The 15,902-nt window shown below is 51.0% G+C and overlaps 2 protein-coding genes and 1 long non-coding RNA gene across 6 annotated transcripts in view; 2 read left to right on the forward strand and 1 right to left on the reverse strand.

Annotated features, from left to right (window-relative positions):
• The window catches only part of CARS2 (cysteinyl-tRNA synthetase 2, mitochondrial), a 44,129-nt gene extending 34,121 nt beyond the window's left edge, over window positions 1-10,008 (reverse strand). Inside the window, exons 1-3 of one of the 2 annotated variants that reach the window (XM_025874604.2) lie at window positions 9,775-10,003; window positions 9,424-9,474; window positions 6,075-6,192 (exon numbers count right to left, since the gene is read on the reverse strand). In XM_025874604.2, the coding sequence (XP_025730389.1) occupies window positions 6,075-6,192; window positions 9,424-9,474; window positions 9,775-9,986 (381 nt within the window). In that variant the 5' untranslated portion in view covers window positions 9,987-10,003. Of the gene's footprint in view, window positions 1-6,074; window positions 6,193-9,423; window positions 9,475-9,774 lie in introns of both variants that reach the window. The other variant, XM_073887425.1, reaches the window with a different exon arrangement.
• Window positions 10,009-11,396: 1,388 nt separating this feature from the next.
• Window positions 11,397-14,315, forward strand: LOC141371583 (uncharacterized). The gene is made up of 3 exons (XR_012376659.1): window positions 11,397-11,817; window positions 11,921-12,031; window positions 14,107-14,315. It is a non-coding gene; the product is annotated as an uncharacterized lncRNA (long non-coding RNA).
• A 241-nt stretch (window positions 14,316-14,556) lies between these two features.
• The window catches only part of ING1 (inhibitor of growth family member 1), a 60,947-nt gene continuing 59,601 nt past the window's right edge, over window positions 14,557-15,902 (forward strand). For all 3 annotated transcript variants that reach the window (XM_025874700.2, XM_073887427.1, XM_073887428.1), the window contains exon 1: window positions 14,557-15,138. In XM_025874700.2, the coding sequence (XP_025730485.2) occupies window positions 14,925-15,138 (214 nt within the window). In that variant the 5' untranslated portion in view covers window positions 14,557-14,924. The remainder of the gene's footprint in view (window positions 15,139-15,902) is intronic.

The raw sequence follows: 15,902 nt of genomic DNA on the forward strand, positions 1-15,902 counted from the left end.
GGGGGGGGGGGGGGGGGGGGGGCACTTCTGGACGTCGGCGACAGGACTAACACACGCTTTCTCGCTGTACGTTTAACGTGTACTTCTCTCTTCTGAAGGAGCTGAACATCTCTCGCGGGTTTAGAGCCATTTATATTAAGTCTGTAATCACCACACCCATTGCTCCACTGACTTGTAGAGCTCTTCTTGTCGATTGGTAGGAAGTAGTTTTACATGAAAGAAATTAGCCTTTTCTCTCTGATGTGAATTTCAATTATTGTCACAGTCTTTAACTTTATGGTTAGTTTATGTACTATAGAAAATGTTATTTCTATATTTAGCCATCTTTTGTATTTCTCAAATCTTTTTCACCAAATGGCTCCTGGGTTTGGAAACAAATTTAGGAGAGCCTTCCCAGTATGAGGCTATAAAAAGTGCCCCAAGGTTCTTTCAGTAATTCGTGGTTCCATTTCTTTTCCATTAGGCTCGATCTGCCCCGGATCTGGTTGTGAGATCCGCCACTCCTCCTGGGTTTACTTTTTCCCACAGATGCTTACCTAACCGTCAACATCTTTTGCCAGATAATTCCTCTCTTCCCCATTGATTTGAAATGCCATCTTTATCACAAATTTCCAGTATTTACTGTGTCTACTTCCGACTTCCTAGTGTGTCCCATTATCTGTCTGTACAACGTATCCACACAACAATGTTTAAGGTCTACCACCTTCACAGTGACAGAAAGTAGACTGGTGAAAGCTTGGGGGCAGGACAGCAAAGAGGGAAGGATGACAAGGGGCAGAGGAAGCTTTTGGGGGCAATGGACGGAGATGCTCATCCTGACACTGGTGATGGGTTCAGATTTTATCGTGCTGTACACCTCGTATGTACTCAGTGCAATTTATTGTAGATCTGGTCAACCTCAAAGCTGCACCAAAAAAAAGAAAGAATATATGAAAACAAAAAATTTTCTATAGCTTTAAAAATGTTTTAATATTAGGCAGGACTATTCCCTCCTTAATACTCTTCTTTAAAAAAAAAGATATTATTTTTATTTGTCAGAGAGAGAGTGAGAAAGAGAGCACACGAGCAGGGCCGGGGGGGGCAGGAGGAGACTGGCAGAGGGAGAAGCAGCTTCCCGGCCGAGCAGGGAGCCCGATGTGGGACTTGATCCCAGGACCCTGGGATCATGATCTGAGCCGAAGGCAGACGTTTAACCGAGTGAGCCACCCAGGCGCCCCTATACTCTTTTACAGACTTTTCCTGGCCGCATATGAACTCTAGGATCCACGTCTTTGGTTCTGAAAGGGAATATTAGGCACGCGCGCGCACACTCCTCTAAATGACCTAGCAAGTGCCACGCTGCCCTGCCCAAACACGCAAGCCCCGCTCCACAGGCGGCTTCTCCAGCTCACACGGAGGTGTTTCCAAACATTGTAACGTTGTAAGTGGGATACCAATCTACTGCTGGCCTTGCACGGAGGAGTGGAATCATAGTCTAAAACGAAACCTTTTACTGTTAAATTTACTCTTTCGGCAGCGGGTCACACCATGTATCTGGACAGCGTGGCTCTCACTCTCCGAAAATCAAACTGCACGAGGTGGGAGCTGAAATGCGGTCTCAGTCTTCGATCTCAGGTCACTGTCCAACTCGCCCCGACCGTCACAAACCATCTCAAGCTGCCTCGCCTGCAGCAAGGGCCCCCCGGCCGGGCCCTCGACACTCAGCCACAGCCACCAGCCTTCTTCCCGCAAAGACAGCAACAGGGGCCAGTGACCAGCAGCAGAGAAAGAATTCCTTCGGCCTGGGTCACTCTGACACATTCATCCCAATTTTTCCTACAAAATGCGACTATGCACACGTACCACACCTCTCGTAGGGCTCCCCCCGGAAATCCGCCGGCCGTTTTTATCCCTGACAAACTGTAACACTGTGCCGAACATCAAAGTCAAGGGAGAGATCCAGAAAAGTGTAATATTATAATATAAAATATCGTACGTACAAGCAAGTGCTGAAGCAGATGGCATGAAGAGCATTGCCATCACTTTAAAAGGTTGCATTAGATAAAAAATATCCTTTTTGCCAGATACTAAGAAACAGATGCGTTCATAACCATGTTTCAGATGCACTCTTCATCACCTTAAAGAGATATTGTGAGAACGACTATTCAGTGCCATGTTAGCATCTTGCCATGTGACAGGAGGGAAATTTCAGGTGTCAAAAATTAAACGCTCTCTACACACAGAATCTTTCAGCTAATTCTACCAACCTGTTCGCAGGCTAAGTATAATACAATTCTTAAAAGTAACAAGCACTGCCTCCTCGTGGCATCTGTGAAATCCTCTCAGTAACTTCATTCTCGCTGCATTTACCCTGGGCCGCCGCCCCTCCCTCCTGAAGTCCAACGCCCATCCTCACCGGCATCCGAACCCCTCCCCTTTTCCTTTCCCACCAGCGTGCCTCCAGCCTCCCAGCAGGCCTTGCAGCTCACACGTCCACGTCCGAGTCTGAAGATTCACAGCAGAGCCCGACTCATCAAGTGCGGGGACCCAGGTGCGTGGTCTCGGATCCCCACGGAGGGGGAGGGCTGAGGACAGATGAAACACTCACCTGGGTCACCTTCCTCCATAACCAACGCCTCCTGCGGCGGTGTTCCTTCCAACCCCATGCTCACCAGGCCAGAGACCACGGCCTGCTGGCTACTAGCTGCACCCTGCGCACAGCCACTGAGGGCCCCGTCCAGCAGGCCTTCCTGCTCAGCACCTCTGGGGTCAGCCTTCCCTCCCAGCAATGGCTCCAGACCCCTCAAGGCGCCCCGCAGGGACCATCCCAGCCCCTCTCAGGGAACAGCACAGCCCCTGCCTCTGCCTCTCCCCTGTCCGTCCTACCCATGGATCAGAGGACGCTCCTTTCTTCCTCCCGTTTGCTCAGAAGCTTCACTCTCGAATCCAAAGGCTGTGCCCCTGGTGAGTGGTTGAGCTCACACTGAAGTCAGACAGCCCTGGACAAACCACTCCAAACTCAGGCCCCCTCCTCCCGCGCTCCACATGCAGGATCCTGTGGGTCGGCCACCTACCACAAGCACTACCTGCCTGGGGACCCCTTGCCCCCTGCTGTCCCCTCACTTGCGGCTCCCCACAAAGGGACGACTCACCTTGCCCCCAGGGCCTTGGCTGGACCAGGGCACACCTGACCCCAGGGGCAGAGAGAGCAGCAGGGACGGTGATGAACCCCAAGGGCTAGCCTGCCCACCCTTCGCTTCCAGCCAAACACGCGGTGCCTTTTCCAACTCTAGCCACTTTTCCAGTTCTCCGGCTGTAGCCGGGTGTCCACGATTCAACCCTATTCTGACACAAACTCCCCAGGTCAGCGCAGACCCCATGGGACTGCCCCCTTCAGACACCAGCCACCAGAGGTCCCCTGGCCACTTGAACTCCTGCCATGGAGTCTAAATTTGGGGGTTTGAGCTGAGTCACAGAACCCAGGAAAGCAGTCCACTTACCATCCCTAGTTTATGATAAAGGACACAACTCAGGAGCAGCATAGGGTGGAGGGGTGGGGCTCCCAGGCTCTCCGACGCCGCCCTCCCAGCACCCACCTGTGCTCACCAGCCTGAAGCACTGAGCCCCCTCATTTTGGGGGTGTTTATGGAGGCTTCACGACTTGGGACAGGTGATTAAATCCCTGGCCACTGGCAATCAGCTCCATGCCAGGGGTGGGGGGTGAAAAGTCCCAGCTCTCGCCATGGCTGGGTCTCTGGGACCCCAGCCCCTGTCCTGAAGCCCTCCAGGGGCCCAGCCGTGATCTCATCAGCACACAGAAGACACTCTCCCTGACTAGATTCCGTGGGTTTCAGGTGCTCTGTGCCTGGAACTGGGGTAAAGTCCACACATATCTCTATGATACCACAGCCCTCAGCTGACCAAGCTCCAGATTTCTGTATCCAGGTCTGCGTTTCTTTAGGTACGTCCCACTCACTCTGCTCTCCAGGGCGAAGCTCCCACCAACCCTGTCTGTGGGCCCGTCTCCGACTGTGTCCTCTCCACCACCGAGGGGTCTCCACTGGATGGAGCTGAGCCTGGCTAGAGCACCCCAAGAGTCTACCGGACAAAGTGCAAGTCCCCTGGGTGCCCCAGGCCCAGCCGCCCCCACCTCTCCAGCCTCACCCGCCAGCCCACTCACGGGCCACAGGAGGACAGCGGGTTCCCTCGCAGGCCTCCGCGCCGCCTTTCAGCCCCTCCTCGCTTGCCCTCTGCCCAGATGTCCTTCCTGCCCTCACTCCTCACCACACCCACCCTCTACTAATGCTAATTCTGGGCTAACCCCCCGCAGTGAGTCACTTCTGCATTCCACGGAGGTGTGACAATCTTCCCTGCACGTCCCTCGCTGGGCTTATAAAATGAACTATGTCGCACACAGAGCATCTCTCTGTGGGCTCGTCTGCCTCCCCAGATGCAAGCTCCATGAGGCCAGGACTGGTCTTCCTCACCTTTCTCGACACAAAGCCAGGCACAGGCCTGGCCCCAGACAGTTCGATGCGTGCTCAGGGACAGTTCTGGAAATGGAAATCGAGTCTGCTACAAGGGAGCACGATGTACTGGCTCAGCTGTTTAGACAAGACAGACCCGGGGGGCGCCTGGGTGGCTCAGATGGTTGGGCGTCTGCCTTCGGCTCAGGTCGTGATCGCAGGGTCCTGGGATCGAGTCCCGCATCGGGCTCCTAGCTCAGCAGGGAGCCTGCTTCTCCCTCTCCCTCTGCCTCTCTCCCTGCTCCTGCTTTCTCTTCTCTCTGTATCTCTGTGTCTCAAATGAATAAATAAAATCCTTTAAAAAAAAAAAAACAGACAGACCCGGGAAACCCCACTGGGTTTGGCGCCATCAGTAAACACTCTAAACCACCCAACTCTAAGAAGAAAAACCTTATTAAAAAAACCATTCCTCCTTGAACCAGTGACTCCACTTTAGGAAAAGTATTTAGCGAAATGAGACAGAATGAAAAAAAAAAAAGATATTCACAGTAGCCCTATTTTTAACAGCTATAAACAACACAGCCAACGATGGGAAACTGCTGAACAGCCCCCATGCCAAATGCTATCTAGTTGTTAAAAAGGTAAATTAGGGGATGCCTGGCTGGCTCGGTTGGGGGAGCATGCGATGCTTGATCTCAGGGTCGTTGAGTTCGAGGCCCAGGTCAGGTGCAGAGATTAAACAAGTAAAACTTTACCAAAAAAAAAAAAGGCAAATTGGTAGGAAACAGGGACACATGGCTTCTAGAAAATAAATCTGAGAGAAAGCAGAATATGGAAGTAACTCAAGAGTCCAAAAACAAGAATGGTAAATGAGAGTATCTCCATGTGATGAAATGCTATACGGCTATTTAAAAACGTTCAAGAATATTTAAGAACATGAAAAAAGTACTCAAAATATACTAAATGGAAAAAGCAGACTATAAAACATTATCAAGTGTAGACTGGTTCCTAAAAAAAAATAGTATACACAGTTTTTAGTACATACATCTTCTAAAATAACAGGAATATAAAGCACTCGGTGTAGGTTTTTGCATAGATTGGATCATTTAACAATTACCTGCAGATCCTTAGAGATAATTGTTAGAGTTGCTAATTATAGAAACCAGAAAATAGGCTTAAAAATTCACCTATATTTAACTTAACCCCTCAGTTAAAACTTCCCCCTAAAAGCTTCCCCTGAATGATGCATGAGTTATAAGGTAAGTGCGCTGTGTACTAAACAAACGAGAAAACTGGACCTCCCGTGAGCTAACTTTTCCTAGCCCGGAAGCGGCCCTTTGCCTTCGCTGTGCGTGGGGGGCCTGGAGGCCGTGAGGCCACGGAGTCAAGAAAGGGACAGACTTCAAGCAGGGGACGAGGAATCCAAGGCTTCGGTGCCCAGAATCAAACAGGCCTCCTTTACCAGGGCAGAGACTCCCCTGCTGACCTGTCAGAGTGCTCCCGCCAAGCTGCGTGTGGACGGAGAGACGCAGAACACACCTGCGGAGCAGCGAGGGGATGATGTCACCTGGCGCTCAGCACAGCGCTCTCATCGATCCAGTTATGGACGACACCACCCTCTGCACTTACCTCAGCGGCTCTGTGGATTATTTTATCGTCCACATCTGTGATTCCCATCACCATGATGATGTTGCATCCAAAAACCCTGGTGAGGATCCTTCGGATGATATCAAATCTAACGTACGAGCTGAAAGAAAAGAAATGTCGGGGCATCATTAATGCACAAAGTCCCCAGCGGGATCTTCAAGGAATGCCTTGCATCTTAACAGGCTGCCCCAAACTTTAGGTGTGTGATGGAGCTGATGGGTCCCACAGCACCACGAAGAGGAAAAGACTTCCGCTGACTGGCCCTCGCAGGGCCCCACAAGAAATCAACAAAGGCAGCGCCTCAATGTCAGGCACACGGTGAGCATGTTTAACGCTGGAGCTGTTACGTGAGTTTACACCATTTAATTGTAGAACAATTCACTGGTAATACAATCTCACCAGGTAGTTAAAATACTGAGAGCTTTTACCGTCCTTGTTTATGTTCTAGAATAACTGGAGTGTTTCACTACGGCAAACCAGAAGGAACAGCAGACCAAGGACGATGCTGTTAAAGCTATATGGCGTCACTCCCAAGAAATGTGCGCACTGTGGTGGGATATTAACATACCAGCTTGGGGCGCCTGGGTGGCTCAGTCGGTGAAGCGGCTGCCTTCGGCTCAGGTCATGATCTCAGGGTCCTGGGATGGAGCCCCGCACAGGGCTCCCTGCTCAGTGGGGAGTCTGCTTCTCCCTCTCTCTCTGCCCCTGCCCCCTACTTGTCCGCACGCGCGCGCTCTCTCTCTCTCTCAAGTACATAAAATCTTAAAAAAACAAAACGAAACCCACCAGCTTATCAGCATGCCACACTGGGGCAGCTCAGATGTGTAAAACCAAAAGGGCTCAAGAGCCATGTAAAATATCCAGAATCTGGTTTCCCATAAAAGCAACCTTAGAACTCAGGGTTGGCAAATCTCATGCTCCTATGTCACCGACACAGCCTCTGTAACTCAAACACGAGCCCCGTCACTGTACCCCGTCTGCTTCCCACACTACCCTCCCCAAACACAGCTCCAGTGACCAAGCCAGGTCGGAAACTTCTTGCCGAGATATTTAATCAGTTGAAGGCTTAGACTGCTTATTTATAAATCGGACAGAATCCTGCTATGCCACGGGGTTGCTGAACGCGATCCTGGTGCCCTGCAGCACCAACTCCTCCAGGCATGAGCCACTGTCACCGTGGTCATGGGTCATCACCATGCCCTTCATTCGGCTCCCCCAGGAGTGGTTCCCCGTGCACTGTATCTGCCCCTGGGGGGAAAACAGCACCATCACCTGGTGTCCTTATGAGAATCACACTGGCTGGTGTTTGTAAAGCATTTAGAACAGAAAAAGTGCTGTGTCTGTTAAGTACGTGTCTTTCTTTCTTTTTTTTTTTTTTTAAAGTAAGCTCTATGCCCTGGGTGGGGCTTGAACTCACAACCCTGAGGTTGAGTCCCGTGCTCTACTGACTGAGCCAGCCGGGCACCCCAAGTACCTGCCTTTTTAAAATAGAGGTGTGGCTACCTGGGGAGGTGAGTGGGGAGACGTGAACCTGGATGGTACATCGGGACAGACTTCCAGAACTGCAGAGACGTCCTTAGGATTTGGACCTTTACTTTAGGAGCTGTGGGAGCCACGCTTGACCATCCCTGCCCCTAAGACCTCACAGCTGCTTCTTTTTTTTTTTTTTTTTAAGATTTTATTTATTTATGAGAGACAGAGAGAGAGGCAGAGGGAGAAGCAGGCTCCCCACTGAGCAGGGAGCCCGATGCGGGACTCGATCCCAGGACCCTGGGATCATGACCTGAGCCCAAGGCAGACACTCAACCATCTGAGCCACCCAGGCGCCCAAGACCCCACAGCTTCTTCAGAATCTTGACGTTCTCAGGTTTCCCACCACTCAGGAGCATCCCGAATGACTCTTGAGGAATGGGTTCTATCTCACAGTCCATCTTCCATAGAGGATAACCGGTTATCCTCGAGGGGGTGGGGGACCACAGTGATGAAGGGGATGCTCAGGCTTCTGGGGTGATGGTAACGTGTCTCTGCCTAAGACCTGTGAACATTCATTCAGCTGCACCCTTAACATTTGTACTCTTTTCTGTATTTGTAAGGGCAAATACAAATTATAACCAAAGGCTTGATTCTCCTAGCTGAAAATAAGGAAACACCCTCCCCTACCCGCCCCCTTCTTTCAGAAATTGCTCAGTCCTTCTAAAATGTACATAAATGGTTTTAATGGCTAAGGAAGCCTCTCCTGAGTCCCACAACTCCGGAAAGTTTCAAGGACCTGGGAGCCATCTCTTGGGAATGAAGCCATCAAGGAAGGTAATGCTCATCTCCGGAGGGGGATGGGCCTGACACGTCACCTGACCGTTCAGCGCAAACCAGCCCCACCTGCCCTCACAGATGGTATCCACTTGGCTCTATAAAAGACGGCGATTTGTCTTTGCAATCTTTCCTCAACATATTTTATACTTCAATAAAGAGGTCAAAATATCCTTTTTAAAATGAATGGTAAGTTAGCCACTGATTCTGTTTTAACAAAACACAAAAAACACTCCAGCCTCCCTGGGTGATGTAGGATTTTGTAAAAAGTGTAGGTAGCTTTTCACTCTTAGTCTAAGTCTGAAACAAAATAAGCTTAAAAAAGGAACAAGAGAACATACAAAATACTACGAAAAGTGTAATTCTGACAAAGATGGGATGCAGTGCGGCGGAGGGTTAAGAGGTTGAGAAAGCAAGCTACGGGGAGATCAGACACACCAGGCTCCGCCGCTTCCTGAAGGCATGGCCTCGGGCAAGTTACTTATCCCCAACAACTGCTCAGCCCCCGCCACAGCGCAGCTCAGGCACTGTGTAAGCTGCACTTTATGCTCTACTTCATAAAATTGTGAGGATTCAAACCGATGGATACTATTATCATCCCCAACTCAACGATGAAGAAACCAGGACTCAAAGTAATAAAAGGGCGTGTCCAAAATTGGAAAGAAAATAAGCAGTAGGGGCCAGAAATAACTTCTCACTGCTCATTCCTGACCTGATCTCACTAAAACCCACCAAGAAGCATCCAATTCCAAAACAGGTCATTTATCACTGCTCCTCACTGCCTCCCTGTGAAATGGGTAGAAGTGCTTAGAATTTACTATGAGCACCACATGAGACAACAGGTGTGCCTCCCACAATACCTGGAAGATAGTTAGCTATTCAGTATTCTCTCTCTCTCTCTTTTTTTTTTTGCTAGTCAGTATTCTTAAGTTGCCACTTGAGAGATGGGAAAAACCTGCAACAGGCTTTCCTTCCAAAATAAACGGTCCCTAGAAGTGTGAAAAATCAAATTCAGAACACTCACCAAGCATGGCCAAGGTGTGCATGATCATAGACAGTCGGTCCACAGCTATACCTAAGAACAAAGTTAAAATCCACCATGTGAAACATATTTGCAAGAAAGGACACCACATTCTCAGTTACGGTTATCATATAACCATGCTCTTTTAAAAACTGTTAAGTAACCACTTCTGGGGAATTCGTAGCCAAAGCCAGCCAAGTACCCGGGACTACACCAGTATCTCCAATTGTGCTTCCATGGATTTTGTACTTATTAAATGCTCCCCACCTGAGAACCTTTCAGCGCAGCGCTGGGTGCACCATCCTTCCCGCCCCACGTCCCCAGCACCCCGCTCCCCCAATCCCGGGCGGCTACCAGGAGGCGGCGTCCACGCTGCCCACGATCAAGGGCTCTTTCCTCCGGGTGAGGCTGTTGTACACCTTGACGCCCGTGTCGTGGCCCGCCGGCTGCAACCAGCCCTGCCCGCGCACCCCCGACGCCGCCCGCGCCGGCCCCAGCCGGGCGCCCAGGCCCAGCGCGGCCCGCAGAAGCCGGCGGCCCACAGCCGCCCCGCGCGTCCGCAGCATGGCCGGCCCGCGAGCGGCACGGAACAGGGATGCGCGCGGCCGCCGCGGAGGCTCCCCACGCCCACTCCGGGAGGGGCTCGCACTGGACCCGCCCACCCGGAAGGGGCGTCCAGGTTCCGCCCACTCCTGATAGGTGCCAGACAAGGCCCCGCCCAACCCGGAAGGGGCCTCCTATGATCTGTCCAACCCAGAACGGCGGCCGCCCAGGCCCCGCCCAACCCGGAAAGGGATCGGCCGTGCCCGCCCATTCCGGAAGATGACCGGCCTCGGTCCCGCCAACCCCCCAAAAGGCGGTCGGGTAGCTGCGGCCGCGCCTCTCTTTGGCCTGCGGGCCACCCGTTGCGGCTCTGGGGCCGAGGAAGAGTTCGGCGCGGGCGAGGCGGGGCGCGGCAACGGACGCCCTAGCCGGTAGAGGGAGGGGCTCCTTCGCGCCCGGGAGGAGGGGGCCCTTCTGCTCTTGGGATCCCGTCGTGCAGGTGTTTGTGCTGACGCTGACGAATCGGGAGCGGGAGGACGCTGACTGCCCGAGTTCACGGTGCGGGCGCCCGCCTCCGGTTCCTTGCCTGCTCGGGAAGCACGTCTCACCCCAACGCACCCACAAAGCACGTCTGCACCCCAACAGCACGTTTGCGCCCCGGCGCGCTCGCGGCACATCCGCAACCCAACACACACATCTGCACCCCACTACAGCACGTCTGCCCACCAACACAGCACACTTGCACCCAACACAGCACTCAGCACGCTTGTACCCCAACACAGCATGTCTGCACCCTAACAGCACGTCTGCACCCCAACACAGCATGTCTGCACTCTAACAACACGTTTGCACCCCAACACAGCACACTTGCCTCCTAATGTGCACAAGGCACATCTGCACCCCAACACAGCACCTTGCACCCTAACACAGCACGTTTGCACCCAACACACACAGCACATGTGCACCCTGACACAGCATGCTTGCACCCCAACACAAACAAGGCACGTCTGCCCTCCTACGTGTGCACCCAGCACGTCTCCATTTAAAAGCACAAGGGTCACTTGCACCCCAAGACAGCACTGTCTCCGGATGGAAGACCAAAGCTAGGAAACCACCCATCATTCATCAAGTATGTGTAGTAGGAAGTGTCTACTTGGGATTCATTAATGTTAAACATTCTATATCATCTCCTCTCTTGAGAACAAAAGCAACCTGAATTGCGGTTTCAGTGGGACTTTTTAAAAGCGGATTCACTTGAAGTTACTTTCAAATTATCTTGACAAAAGGGCCCCTACTGATACCTTGCAAAACAGTGTCGAAAGGAAGGAAGGAAGGAAGGAAGGAAAAGAAAGAAAGAGAAAGGAAGGAAGGAAGGAAGGAAGGAAGGAAGGAAGGAAGGAGGAAGGAAGGAAAAGAAAGAAAGAAAGAAAAAGAAAGAAAGAAAGAAAAAGAAGGAAGGAAGGAAGGAAGAAAAAGAAATCCCCTTTATTTTTGCATTCCTCAAAACCACACAGATTCCTCAGTTTTTTTTTTTTTTTTGGGGTTTTTTTTTTTTGGTTTGTTTTGGTTGTTCTATTGAAAGGCAAATGCTTAAGCAGAGACAAACCAGTATGTTCCTAGAACAGTTCATTTTTTTTTCTTTCAAGATCCCTGGAGTCCAATACTGCAATTATGTTTCAAGCTAAATTGTAGTCTAATGTAAACTATGGTCTAATGCATAAAGCTAAAATATTAGAACCTATTGTTCAGAATTAGGAGAACTCTCCATCAGTGGTAAGCACAGGCTCCCTGACTACTCAAAGTTCTACTGGAGTTATTATCCCTCCTTCACTGCCTGTCTCCATCCCTATCTTGGTAAGTTTTTGTAAGAGTCCTTGTGTCTAGTACAATGTATATATTTCTCTCCCCAGTACTTTAGATTGTAAATTCTTTTGAACTCCCTCCCTCACTGTTCCAGCACTGCATTCAGAAAAGAGCTGCCCAATGAATCTGTGATGAAATCCACCTGTTGTGCCTGTGGGAGGAAATTTCCGCAGTGAATTATCTGATGGAGAAAGCTCTGGTCCAGGTACTAGACGTGCTAGTAAAATAAGAAAATGAACAAAAGGCCATCTGTGTCAACACACAGAATTCAAGGGAAAAACTTGGTTTTTTTTTTAAGATTTTATTTATTTATTTGAGAGAAAGTGTGAGCAAGTAAGAGAGCAGGAGCAGAGGGAGAGGGAGAAGCAGACTCCCTGCTGAGTAGAGAGCCCGATGTGGGGCTCGATTCCAGGACCCTGGGATCATGACCTGAGCCGTAGGCAGTCGCTTAACCAACTGAGCCACCCAGGCTCCCCAAAAAAGCTAAAAGTCTTGAAAACAGACTTAGTAACACTGAAGACCAAATCCTGCACATGAATCTGGACAGGTGGTATGTTGGAACTGGCCATAGAAATTCATGACTTTTAAATTAACAATGGTATCTTTTGTCTTCAGAAAACCAGTTGTGTAAGGTGGTCAGCCCTTATTGGCAGCAATTCTACCTTTACTTAGTCTTTCTGAAATCATCAAACCAATAATAAACATAACCCTCTACTTAATGGTGATTAAAAATGAGTCCTTTTTGCAGGTTGAATATTAAAGTAAAGTAAAAATGACTGGGAACATTTATTAACAAATATACTCCCCAAAAGAGAATCCTGTGACTTTGAAGTGACTCCTCCCCAATCTAGGCCAGAACAAAGAAGTGTATTAAAATTAATGATTCCAAAGTATCTTGAATGCCATTTCCTAGTCCTTAATGACAACAACCAAAAAGGTAGTTCTCAGTAATACACTTTCTTTCAAGGCCAAATCTTGCAAATTCAAAGTACAGTAGATAAGGTAGCATACCGCTTGAGGTATTTCAAGTTTGAGAGAAACATGTTAGCATTTATTTTTTAAGCACGTCAAAACACAAAAGTTTTAAGTTCACCTCTTATTTTTTACTCCCATGGGTTGGAGCATCACCACTTAAACTAGAAATATAATTCAGAAAAAAATTTAGTATCCATTTTTCCAACACACTCCAAAGAGCAGAACCGAAACAACCAAGGTAATTAAATGTATCTTCAAAATTAAACATGTTTCCTTAGTAGTATATTTATTTTTTTTTATTTTTTATTTTTTTTAAGATTTTATTATTTATTCATGAGAGACAGAGAGAGAGAGAGAGAGAGAGGCAGAGGGAGAAGCAGGCTCCCAAGGAGCAAGAAGCTCGATGCGGGACTCGATCCCAGGACTCCGGGATCATGACCTGAGCCGAAGGCAGACGCTTAACCATCTGAACCACCCAGGCGCCCAGTAGTATATTTAAAATGCATGGTCATAGTTAGGTTTCAGCTCTTAGTCTCTTATCTTGTTCAGAAAACTGTGAAGTCATCGATATGTATTTTAATAACTTTGTAAAGCTAGTAAATAAAATATCTTCTGACCTTTTAGCCCACAAGGTAAACTTATAGAATGTAAGCTCCTCATCCCCAGTGCATAAACAGTAGCTAGCACCTGGTAGGCACTCATGAAATATTTCTCGTTCAATGATTAAGATAACCTTTTGTTTCTGTGTCTGTGGAGTCCATGAAAACATGAAAGGAATCATTATTCAGATAACATCGTGATTTTTAAAAAAGATAACCTGGTTCAAGCTGGCTTGATTATCGTTGGAAGGGGTAAGTTATTTCTAACCTTTATTCTTAAATTCAGACAAACACTACTCATTCTAGGGCCAATAAATGCAAGGATTCAAAGAACTTATTTCTTTCTTGCCATGGTACTTTAAAATTATATGGTCTCGGAGAAAAATAATTATTTTTCTTATTTAACTTCGTTATTGTTTCTCTATTCCATAGAACGTCCCCGTTGCCACATGTCATAGTATTCAAGCCTCTCCTGCAGACTAGTGGCCAACGAATTCTGTTGTACAAAATTAAATGAAATTTCATTCATCATTTGCTTTAAACCAGGCCGAGACTGGGAGAAGTGCGAATCCGTAAGTAAAATAACCATTCTCCCAATATCAAAGTTGAAGTTCTTTTGCTATGGGGAAGGGATGAAGGGGTTTAAGAGTGAAGAGCAATCTATTTACTTCAAAGTGTTAGTATCAGGGGTCGTTTATCTCCGCAGATGAGAACCATCCATTTCAAAGACAAAACAGCTCGTCAGGGTCCTCGGCTCCACCGGCATCCCTATCTGAAAAGGCGCCACCCGCGGATAAGAGTCTATTTTATCTACACTGGGTTGACGGAAATACTACTGGCTTACATACAGTACTTTTATTGCTATTTATGTATTTATTTTTTATTTAAAGATTTTAAGTCATCTCTACACTCAAGGGGGGGGCTGGACCTCACACCCCGATAGGCACCACCGAGTGAGCCAGCCAGGCGCCGCTAACATACAGTAACTTTAAAAAAACTGCCAACGGCCTGGGTCTTGACAGCACGCCTCCTGGAGCAAGCGAGCGCCAGGCTCGCAGTCTGCGGAGGAGCACGCCGCAGGCCCCAGGGCACCCGCTCCGCCGGGGCGAACCCGGCAGGCCGAGCGGAGCCAGCTCCGCCCGCAGAGACCGCGACAGGACACCCCGCCCACCTGGGGGAAGGAAGACCGTGAGCAGCACAGCACAGCGGCGCGCCGAGGCCAGCCCGGGAGGCTGCCCGGCGGAGGAGGCCCGTGCCCGGAGCAGCAGGCCCGTGCCCGCCGGACAAAGGCGGAGCGCGGCCACGCCCACGGGGCGGGGCCTCAGCCGGAAGCAGCGGGCTGGCACGCGGGCCCGTCGCCTAGGCAACGGGACCGTCTGCGCAGGGCTTTTCAGAAAGCCCGAATTCGGGAACTTAGGGTGGGGAGAGAGGCCGGGGGGGGGAGGGGCCGAGACGGTACGGGGAGAGGGCCCCGGACCCCCGGGACCGGACGCTTGTCCCGCCCCGCTTTGGGTGGTCTTTCTAATGAGAGCGGATCCTAGGGCACAGTCGGGAAGGGGTCGGGATCCCCCGCCCTCTGTGGGAGCCCAGTCCGGAAAGCAGCTCCCCTCTTGGGCCCCTTTGTCTCCAAGCCGCTCTGCACCGGACTCCGGCCGTCGACACAAAGGGAAGACGGTGAAGACCGCGCAAGCGCGCGAGCCGCTAAGGTTGCTGGGAGCGGTGGTCCGGCCGCCTAATGGTAGGTCTCCCCCCCTTCCCGGCAATTGCGCATGCGCCATCACTTCCGCCCTGCACGGCCCGTCCTCTCTCTCCGCCCCTCGTAGGACGCGGGTTTCTCGTAGTCGGAGCCTGGGAGGAGTTATCCCCACTCGCCCCGCCTCTCCCTCGTCTTGATTGGCCCACTGAGGTGAGGGCGGCAAGTGGATTGGGTTTCGGTGTTGCCAGTCTGTTTCGGGCCTTATTTATGCCGCGCTCCGCGGCGGGTCACCGGAATGAGGGGCTGGGTGTGGGTAGGGAGGTGACACCCTGGGCGAGCGATGGCCTCGGCGGCCGCCGTCTCACAACTCAATCGGTTCCGACCGGCTCTTCGGCGGGGCCAGCTGCTCCCCACATTCCCCGGCGGTTCTGCATTGCCGCCCGACAGGCTCTGCTTCCAGTGCAAAACTCCTAGTAAAGTTTGCGCTTCGCCCGCCGACCCTGTCCCCGCGACCCCCTCCCCAGCCAAAGTGACAGACAAAGCCACACCCCCGCACTGCCGGGCCGGTGAGGGGCGTGATGCCGCGGGGGCGGGGCCCGCGGGGAAGGGGCGGTGGGGGGGCGGGGCGCATGCGCGGTGCGGGGGGCCGAATGTTTCCCAAGTGTTTGAAACTGGTATTTGGGTTCTCCACGTTGGACAAGTGCGGCGCGGCGGGCGGCGCGCGCCCCTTCCCGCGCTCGCTCGGCCCCGGCCCTGGCCCTTGCGCCGGGGTGCGCGCCCGCACGCGCCGCCCGCGCCCGCCCCGC

This window comes from Callorhinus ursinus, unplaced genomic scaffold, assembly GCF_003265705.2.
Source record: "Callorhinus ursinus isolate GAN/ISIS: 27379988/994484 unplaced genomic scaffold, GSC_fseal_2.0 scaffold79, whole genome shotgun sequence".
Taxonomy (NCBI): domain Eukaryota; kingdom Metazoa; phylum Chordata; class Mammalia; order Carnivora; family Otariidae; genus Callorhinus; species Callorhinus ursinus.